The sequence below is a fragment of the Polypterus senegalus genome, chromosome 11, assembly GCF_016835505.1.
Source record: "Polypterus senegalus isolate Bchr_013 chromosome 11, ASM1683550v1, whole genome shotgun sequence".
NCBI classification, from domain to species: Eukaryota; Metazoa; Chordata; class Cladistia; order Polypteriformes; family Polypteridae; genus Polypterus; species Polypterus senegalus.
The window spans coordinates 77,237,961-77,248,612 of record NC_053164.1 but is presented as its reverse complement, the minus strand read 5'-3'; the positions used below and the strand labels follow the sequence as shown (position 1 = coordinate 77,248,612).

Below are 10,652 nucleotides of genomic sequence, written 5' to 3'. Positions count from 1 at the left end.
GTCAATCCTAAAATAGAATGCAGTCTTTAATATTTTCCAGCACCTTTGGATATATTTATGTGTGTATTTAAATTAATGAATTCATTATTATGTGGAAGTACAAAATCAGTTATTTAAAAAATGTAATCAAGGTTTCTAATCAGAACATAAAATTTTTCTAGCATATATTCATACGTTTACCACTGATTTTTGGAAGTTTACTTTTGTACAGTCTTCCGAGGTACAGCAACTCACTAGCCCCGCTCTTCTTCTGTGCTGTGCGCTTGTTTTCACGTCGGCTCACATTACCTGCGCAAGCGGAAGTTTGTCTGGGGGTGTGTTGGCGGGATCAGGAAGTTGGCTGTTGAATTCCAGAGAGCGGCTGTTGAGCGCGTTTGACTGACTGACAAGTAGGTTCACTGAAGACTTCACATGTAAGGAAACATTAATCTTGTTTTCAAACTGGAAACTCAAATTGAAATTGTATAAATTGTGCAGTACAATTCCAGATATTGCTTATTTGTAACGGGTAACAACTTAACTAGTGGGAATTCGCACACGCTCAGTAGTAATAAAGGTTCAACAAATCAGTAAGATGATTAGAAACTGTTTGATTGTTTTAGTTGAAAGGGTGAACAGGTTTAAAAGTCTGCCGACGGGTGGCTTGGCTTGGCTGGACACGTGTACGCGCTTTTGCGTGAAGAGCGAAGGTTTCGTTTTTACGACCCGATCGCCGGTGCAGCGAACGTTGCTAAAAATTAACTAATCTAGATAGTCAGACAGTCCTAACTGGATATCATAAACATCAAGCATACGATCACCCCTTTAAGAATGCTTTATGGTCTGAAGAGGACAGATACGTTGGTGAAAAGGCGATCATCTGGTTTTTCGACCACACGCCTGTATCACATAGAAGGCCTACAAATAAATGTAACATTACGTCATATGATAAGGGGTCGTAGAAGGATATGTGCACAGACCCATTATAAAATAGTACATGTTATTGTTCTTGATCGACTTAAAAGTGTTATGGATGGTTATAAGTGTTTGGATCAGACTGTGTTATAAATATTGTGCTAGATGCTATAATATTGATGCTAGCAATTTTCGAAACTACATATGATTTGATTAAGTATACACCAGGAACGCGTAGTTAAGTTTCCTCGTATTTCCTTGAAATCTGTGCATTTCAGTCAAAATTATGACAGAAAACGTAACTGAAGAATATCCGGGGGGCAGGGAGGGTACCACTACTTTATTGGCCGGAATATTCAGTTACAATCTTGAGTCCTGGCACACATCAGTTTGATGGATGTACAATCTTCGATATCCAGAAGACATGCGTGTTAGCGTAATTAGTGACAGTGGGACTCACCGAGAGGGAATCTGCTTCATAACTGGAAGACAAGCTTGATACTGTATGTGTGTTTGGCTCTTGAAATTTGAAGTACTGTAAAATGTTATTGCGTAGTTTTTGCATATGACGATATGTTGTGCGTCGTAGAATTGTTCCAGCATTGCGCCTAAATCTTTCTGGGTTAGGCTCCAATTTTCTTGGGATCCTGCTCAGGGTAAAGCTGGTTTAGAGGATGGTTGGATATGCTCTGTGTTTAATATGCTGTGCCTTTTGAAACACACATAAAATATGTAATGGTCATTTATGTTTCCCACGTGCCACATATGCATATCTTTAATAATTTTTTTTAAGAATAACCATCTAATTCTTGCATTCAGTACTGATGTAAAAATACAGAATTATGGGTTGTTTAAAAAATAAAAACCCCAGAAGGTTTCTGTAAGAATTAGTGCTGGAACTAATAGCTGTAAGTACCGAAGTGCTTTGTCCTCAGTTTCTTTATAGAAAGTATCCTTGCTTATGAGATCTCGAAATTATAATTACAACAAAGTAGCATTCTTATTGAAAATTGTGCAATAAAGATACATAATATTCTTGTTAAATCACAATGGTAAATAAGCAAGTTATCTGTGATTGCTGCGATCATTGTATTAAAACATGTATTTCAGTGTTTATAATCACACAATAGGTTGTTATATATTAGGTCAGCACACAAAACAGTGCCAGATTTACCCTCTTCAGTTTGTTAAATGCTCTGACTTACATAAAAATGAATATTAACTTGGACAAGCTTGTTTCTATTGAGTTTGTAATCAGACAAAAATCTCTTTGTGCCAATCAAATACCTAAATACTTAGCAATAAATAATAATTTAAAAGTACACTGTTACATGCTTTAAAAGCATTCAAATAAACCTTTCCTCAAAGAGAAGCAAGACATACATCCACTAGGGTCAATTTAGTTTTGCCATTGCACCTAATGTGCATGTCTTTGGACTCTGGGAAGATACCAGAGGAAACCCACCTAGAAGAACATGCAAAATCCACACAGGAAGGATCCTGGACATAAACCCAGCTACTTACTGCCAGGCAGCAGCACTACCACTACGCAACCACACCATCCCCAGTGTAGTAAATGTGACAACTATTTTTTCTTTAAACATCTGTGCTAAATTTGACAGTGAAGCTGGATTTCCTATCATGTGTGCCTATCTGCCTAGCTTCATCCATTTCCTGAAAAACTAAATAGGTCCTTTGTGTGCTAGTATGTTGTTTGATGGAATGCATGCTGTCCTTGTGTACGTTGACATAACTGGATGCTTTTTAAAATATGAGCAGAGTACTTTTCAAATGGTTACGTTTTAGGAGCCAAACATAAAAATTTGGGTTTCATGTAGAAGGTTTAAATTAGATTAGATACTCTTGAGGTTTTTTAACTTATATATTGGTTCCCAGTTTATTCTCCTGGAGTCCTACTGTGGCTGTGGGTTTTCACTCCAACCATTTTCATGCATAAATGGTTCAATCCTACTTCTGAATGATCCAATTGTTTAACGGGAGCAGCCTAAAGAAGAAGAAGTTTAACTAGCCTTTTTCTGTTATTTTGGATTCAGTAATATCTGCTAATTATATTTACAAAATTCAGAAATAATTTTTTACCATATCTTTAAATGTTAACTTTCTTTTACTGTCCTCTTTTTAATTCACTTTTACTGATTGTATACAATCTGTATCTAATTGTACTGGCGACTAATGCGGAGCAGTACAGACACGTGTGCAAGTGACACTGAATGCTAAAGGGAAGCGGCTACTTCAATAGAAAATTTACTTGTGAGTTGATTAATAAGAAAAGTTTTAAGTGTCCAGAACATAAAAACAAGCAAAATTTAGAAAAGATGAAGAATAATAAAATGTCACACACATGCTTCTTGCATTCTCTTAAAAATTTAGCAAACCCCTTTTGTAATTTCTGGATTAATACAAAAAAGGATAGAAACTGAAAAAACGGTGGCTTGTTTAATAAAGGCACGAGTCAAGTTAAAAGCAGATGGTAGTTGGGATGAACATGTGCAGTTAAGGTCTTTCACGAGACTGAACTTGAAGACCACGTAGTTATGCCTTTTATTACTACCGTAATCACCACATAGATTAATGTGTAGCACTGAAACCGTGGCTCTGTATTAGGATTTAGTGTCATTTGCACTCGTACCTGCTCAGCTCATCACTAATTGTCAGTATTTAGATACAATTTAAGGTGCAACCCCCACGGAAATAAGGTTAATAGAAAGATAAGTGTTTAATAATAACAATAACAAAAAAAACACATTTCTGAATTTCTTCTAAATGCAAATATCATACTAGCACACATCTCTGAATGCAGAATAAGAGAAGAAAAAAGACCAGCTAAACAACTGGATTGATGAGACACAAGAGTAACCCGCTGACTTGTGAAGCTGGTTAGAACGAAAGCCTGTAGCAACAGCGCTACACCAGAACTGAATTTGGGAACCCCTGGTCTAGACTATTAAAGGAAAAACATATTGCATTGAGTAAGTAGATGTAGGATAGCTCCCTAAACATGACATTTTATTGTACAAGTTCATCCATTTTTTATCACATACTTTGTCTGAGTAGAATACACCAGGAGAAGTGTTTATAAAAAACAGTAAAAAGCCTTGAGTTGTGCAGTCAGCTGCCTCACAGATGCCTGTGATAATATTCAAATCTGTGCCGTTATGTGTGGTCATCCTTTCTGAGTGTTACAGATTTGATACCATGAGCAAGACAGGATAACTCCTGATTCTAAATTGAGTCAATGTGACCTGCAATTGGACAGAGAGTCCATCTTGGATTGTTTCTTACCTTGTGCTAAATGTACTGGGATAGACTCCAGTGGCCGGGAAGTGTGATTGGGAAAAGTGAGTTTGAAAATTAACACCTGATTTTAGGGATTACTTCTTTTTGCTGCTCTGTGGATATGGAAAGTTATAATTAATATAGAAATGGCATTATCCAAAAATACACTGTAAAACGATTTCATTTAAACTGGGTTTCCTTTTAGGAATTTGAAAAGTTAACAGTGCAATATTCGTTTTTAAGTATATTGTGTACATAATATTAATAAAATGTTATTTTTGTAAAGTACTGTAATTGCCTGTCCACTTTACATTTTTACCCATCAAATAGAGTATTTAAAAAGTTTTTTTTTTTTCTTCAAAGAAATATTTTTTTAGTTTCTGTTTCTGCTGTTAGGTTCACATTCTGTAGAAAATCATTATTTTTCTCTTACCAAGTATGATAATGCAGTTTTTTTTTTTACTTTTCTTAAGGATTGAATGAGAAGATAGTGGGTGATTAATTGTGTAGTCTTAAAAGTGCTTATCTAGAGTCTGAAACAGTGCAAGGCACTATATACAATGTTATTTCTCCTGTTACAGATTACTGTTTCATTGGGACACAAAAAGCAGTTAGTTTATATGTTCAACACAAACAGTTTGTTTTTTGTCTTACATTCAGTTTAGTTTGCAAAAATGTCATCAACCTCTCAAAAACACAAGGAATTTGTGGCAGAGCCCATGGGAGAAAAGGCCGTCATGGCTCTGGCAGGAATTGGAGACGTTTTGGGAAAGAGGCTAGAAGACAAAGGCTTTGATAAGGTCAGTTATTTTAATATGGGGATTGTACTATTGCATTACTCTTCACATGCTATATGGCATTGTTCTTCATGGGGAACTCTAAATTAGTGGATATTATGAAATGTGGTCTATAAAGACAGATACAGGAGAAAGTAGGGTGAAATGACACCTTTTATTGGCTAACTAAATAGATTACAAATGCAAGCTTTCGAGGCAGCTAAGGCCCCTTCATCAGGCAAGGTGTAACAAAGAAACTGAAAAATACTCCAACTTATATTAAGACAGCAAAGTGATTTTTTTCTTTCATCTTAACAACCTTTTTGTTCAAATGTTAGCAAAATGAATACACCTGAGATAAATTAACCCTGAAAGAAGAGAACAATGAAGTAATAAAATGTAGAGATCAGATAACCATCACTAGAGAAAGTAAAGACAGAGTAATCATTTATTCAGTGTATGTTTGGGATAATTTCTTTTCTTGATTATGCACTTAACATAAACTGATATATTTTAAATAGAATGTTAGATATGATTTGCACAAACTTTTTACAACATATTTTTGTCATGTATTTCTAGTATCTATCTACAGTGGCTTGCAAAAGTATTCGAACTTTTCCACATTTTGTCACATTACAGCCACAAACATGAATCAATTTTATTGGAATTTCACGTGAAAGACCAAAACAAAGTGGTGTACACGTGAGAAGTGGAACGAAAATCATACATGATTCCAAACATTTTTTACAAATAAATAACTGCAAAGTGGGGGTGCGTAATTATTCAGCCCCCTTTGGTCTGAGTGCAGTCAGTTGCCCATAGACATTGCCTGATGAGTGCTAATGACTAAACAGAGTGCACCTGTGTGTAATCTAATGTCAGTACAAATACAGCTGCTCTGTGACGGCCTCAGAGGTTGTCTAAGAGAATATTGGGAGCAACAAAACCATGAAGTCCAAAGAACACACCAGACAGGTCAGGGATAAAGTTATTGAGAAATTTAAAGCAGGCTTAGGCTACAAAAAGATTTCCAAAGCCTTGAACATCCCACGGAGCACTGTTCAAGCGATCATTCAGAAATGGAAGGAGTATGGCACAACTGTAAACCTATCAAGACAAGGCCGTCCACCTAAACTCACAGGCCGAATAAGGAGAGCGCTGATCAGAAATGCAGCCAAGAGGCCCATGGTGACTCTGGACGAGCTGCAGAGATCTACAGCTCAGGTGGGGGAGTCTGTCCATAGGACAACTATTAGTCGTGCACTGCACAAAGTTGGCCTTCATGGAAGAGTGGCAAGAAGAAAGCCATTGTTAACAGAAAACCATAAGAAGTCCCGTTTGCAGTTTGCCACAAGCCAATTGGGGGACACAGCAAACATGTGGAAGAAGGTGCTCTGGTCAGATGAGACCAAAATGGAACTTTTTGGCCAAAATGCAAAACGCTATGTGTGGCGGAAAACTAACACTGCACATCACTCTGAACTCACCATCCCCACTGTCAAATATTGTGGTGGCAGCATCATGCTCTAGGGGTGCTTATCTTCAGCAGGGACAGGGAAGCTGGTCAGAGTTGATGGGAAGATGGATGGAGCCAAATACTGGGCAATCTTGGAAGAAAACCTCTTGGAGTCTGCAAAAGACTTGAGACTGGGGCGGAGGTTCACTTTCCAGCAGGGCAACGACCCTAAACATAAAGCAAGGGCAACAATGGAATGGTTTAAAACAAAACATATCCATGTGTTAAAATGGCCCAGTCAAAGTCCAGATCTAAATCCAATCGAGCATCTGTGGCAAGATCTGAAAACTGCTGTTCACAAACGCTGTCCATCTAATCTGACTGAGCTGGAGCTGTTTTGCAAAGAAGAATGGGCAAGGATTTCAGTCTCTAGATGTGCAAAGCTGGTAGAGACATACCCTAAAAGACTGGCAGCTGTAATTGCAGCAAAAGGTGGTTCTACAAAGTATTGACTCAGGGGGATGAATAATTACACACACCCCACTTTTCAGTTATTTATTTGTAAAAATTGTTTGGAATCATGTATGATTTTCGTTCCACTTCTCACATGTACACCACTTTGTATTGGTCTTTCACGTGGAATTCCAATAAAATTGATTTATGTTTGTGGCTGTAATGTGACAAAATGTGGAATACTTTTGCAAGCCTATCCTATCTATCTATCTATCTATCTATCTATCTATCTATCTATCTATCTATCTATCTATCTATCTATCTATCTATCTATCTATCTATCTATCTATCTATCTATCTATCTATCTATCTATCTATCTATCTATCTATCTATCTATCTATCTATCTCTAAAATCAGTTCTTAATATAATTTTCTGTTACTTTTATTTTTAATGAACTTCTGCTCATTGCAGGCCTTCCCATTCTGTTTTAGTTGAGATTCTTCAGATTCTCTTTCAACATATTCTGCCTGCCACTTTTTCCTTAGGAAAAAGTACAACATATTTAATTTTTGACTTTTCAGTTGCTAACCTTTATTGTAAAAAAAAATCAGTTTTTATAGAATGTTAATTTCAGATACATTTTTTAGTTATGTTTTCCATTTGTTTCCTATAAAATGTTCAGATTACTCTTCTCTTGAAACAAATCCCACTGAATAATTAATAATTACTGTTTCAAAATAAAAACATAGTGTAGATTGATTGTTTGTATATCTTTAACAGAAACAAAAGGCAAAAAACAACAAACAAAATATGGTTAAAAAATTGAAAAAAAATACATACATAAGGGTTAATTCAGAAAGACATCTCTTACAAAAGGGATAAATTATTAATAGGTTCAAATGGCAGAATTAAACTTGTAAATGAGAGTGTCCAAAGCATTGCATTATGGTTTTTTTGTTTTTGCATTCTTAGTCCTTGTTTAATTAATAAAGTATATTTTATAGACATTCAATTTCTTCACTATAGGTTATTTCATAACATTCCATAGAGAAAAACAGCCCCTGTTTCACAGTATGAGATGAAAGGCAAGAACCACTTCTAGATGTGGTGTTGGTCCATCATAGGGTACACTCATACAGACATCCACACACTCTCACTCACATTGAGCAATCATAAAGTCATCAATTAAGCAGTCAAGCATACATTTGGAGTGTGGAGGGAAACAGTAGAAGACCCAAGGGAAGAAAGTGCAATCTCTGAACAGTGTTTGTACTGGGAATCCACTCATTTTTCCTGGAGCTGTGAAGAAGCAATTTTGTCCATTGCACCACCATGCAGCGTAGGAAAACCAACTATATCAATTCAATGCGTTTCAGTAATATATTTCTGAAATTATTTGCTAATTGGAGGTTGTGATATTCAGCTCAAGGTTTCAGGTTGACAGTTTTGCTCTTGATATGCCCATTTGAGACAATAATTTCAGAGGTCACCATTAGTGTAATGAACCTAAAATGTTGTCTTTCCTGCTCTTAAAGGTTAAACTTAATGACTGGACTTAAGTGTAACATTTAAAATATGATTCACAAGAGAGTTAATGAAAAATGAATTATTTGATTGTTGATTAATTTGATTTGCGATGTAGTTAAGTGAAAAAAAATGAATACAGAAGGTTACACAGTTCCTTATACCATGTAACAGACATTATCAGCGAAAAAAAGCGCTATTCTTCTTTTGTCAAAAGTTGAAAAGCAACAGTGAATATGCATGTCCATGAAAGGATTTGCTGCTGCAGCAACACCTGAATATTTCTCTTTTCAGTCCATGTTGAATCCTGCCGTTTTATGTTTTTGACATGTTGTGGATCAGTGAATGTAATCCTGTACATGTACACCACAAAGATGCCAACAGCTTTTGACGGTGTTCTGCAGAAACCAGTTATACTGTCATTCTGCTATATTAGTGTTTTAGCCACTGCCTTGCTGTATTACTTATGGGTGGATTTTTTTTTTTTTAAACTTTAATCAGGTTATCTTGAATTGTAAGGACATTAGAACAACATGTAGTTTCATTAATCCTATATTTCTAAGACTTTTTTTTTTTTACATAATTACATCTTTCATTTAAAATTACTTCTAAATAAATAGATACTGTAGATAGATACTAAGGGGAAATTCACATACTCCAGCAACAGCATACTGATAAAGAACAATATTAAATTAAAGAGTGATAACAATGAAAGTATAACAGACAGACAATAATTTTGTATAATATTAACATTAACCAATAGTATATACAAATTTGTGGATTAATTATTTTTGGGGGTTACTTTTGTACAGATTGTATACTAATGTGTAGGGTTGTTAGTTGAAGTAAATGTCATCTCGATTTGTGTTTCAGGCTTACGTGGTGCTTGGGCAGTTTCTGGTACTAAAAAAAGAAGAAGAACTCTTCAGAGAATGGCTGAAGGACACATGTGGTGCTAATGCCAAACAGCAGTTTGACTGCTATAGTTGCCTAAAAGAATGGTGCGACTCATTCTTGTAAAATGAAAGCAAGGAAAATGATGATGGAAAATGTTCCTCTTTTTCCTTATTTTATGTACACTGCTAAACTCCCTTAGGTTGCCCCACCCTGGATGAGTATTTTTCATTTCATTATGATAATTGAATTAGATTTCTAAGGTTTCATCTTTCACCATCAGTCTTTTAGAGGTTAAACAAAATGGGATCTTTTATTTTAACTGAGGGTGTTCTTTTTGTGATGCTTTAAAAAAAATCCAAATAGCTGCTGTTGGTTTTACAAGACCACTGATTGTTTTTCTGCTGTTTTAAAGCTGGTATACAATTTGAAAGTCTGTTTTTAATGCGGTGAATCATTTTTGAAAGAGATTAAAAAGTTTATGCAACGAAGTAGAGAAGTATTGGGTTTAGCAGCTTAATTACTTTAATTGCACAAAGTTACAATTCCTTCATTAAACTGAAAAAACAATTGGTAATCTTATGTTGTTCAATGCAACTATTCAATTTAATTCAAGTTAATAATGTTCTACTTTCTAAATGTTATTTACCCACTGAGAATCCACTTTGTCACATCAGGGTTTTAAAGTAATACTTTAAGTGGTTAGCATATGTACCTTTTCACAGTGCCTTGAAATTTTTATAACATTTTATCAGATTAAGTTTAATTAGTATAATATTCCTGACTTGAAAATGTAATTAAAATAATCACCCATTTTAGAAACATTAAGAGTATGTTTATTAGGTGCTGCCTCCATTGTTTGTGATCACTAGTGCTGAAGTAGCTTCAGCCATGTTATACCTAAGGGAGACCTAAAGCAGCAGAGAAATGAAAAGTGAAATTTATTTGTGATCAATACTCTTGTTTTTTTGCCCCAGATATTTATTCAAATTGCATGTACGGATATCTGTGACTGCTCTTTATTCAACTAGAAATTCAAAACATTGACAATAATTTTATTGACACTGGCTACTCATTTGTCAAACTGTGAAAAGTCTAGACTTTTGTTATGCTTGTAACTGGCATTCTGTGTTAAAAAAAATGTTTATTGCTTTTATTCATTTAAATAAAATGTGTAATTCTTTTTTTTTTAATAAAGTGAAACTGAATTGAAATATCAGTTATTATTTTAAGGATGATAAAAGATTGCTTATGAAAGCCAACGTAAGTGAGCTGTGTTACTTGCAGTAAAAGTGATAGCTTGTTTCTGTTGTCATTGTTTGCTAGAACTGACATCTTTCTGATGTTAATTGTAAT

The 10,652-nt window shown here is 35.1% G+C and overlaps 1 protein-coding gene across 2 annotated transcripts; it reads left to right on the top strand.

Moving 5' to 3' along the window:
- Nucleotides 1–292: 292 nt before the first annotated feature.
- Nucleotides 293–9,847, top strand: banf1 (BAF nuclear assembly factor 1). Of its 2 annotated transcripts, none has more exons than XM_039769074.1 (3): nucleotides 293–413; nucleotides 4,852–4,991; nucleotides 9,276–9,847. In XM_039769074.1, exons 2-3 carry the CDS (start codon nucleotides 4,866–4,868, stop codon nucleotides 9,420–9,422), a joined length of 273 nt encoding a protein of 90 aa, XP_039625008.1. In that variant the 5' UTR covers nucleotides 293–413; nucleotides 4,852–4,865; the 3' UTR covers nucleotides 9,423–9,847. The 2 variants fall into 2 exon arrangements, with proteins under 2 accessions (XP_039625008.1, XP_039625009.1); XM_039769075.1 differs by having other exon boundaries at nucleotides 304–389; nucleotides 9,276–9,422.
- Nucleotides 9,848–10,652: the final 805 nt, after the last annotated feature.

What these genes read in the sequence shown, in the direction of transcription:
- banf1 (XM_039769074.1), top strand. Translation starts at nt 4,866, where the DNA reads ATGTCATCAACCTCTCAAAAACACAAGGAATTTGTGGCAGAGCCCATG. An exon ending in AAGACAAAGGCTTTGATAAG is followed by an intron (nt 4,992 to 9,275) that starts GTCAGTTATTTT and finishes TTTGTGTTTCAG; the next exon opens with GCTTACGTGGTGCTTGGGCA.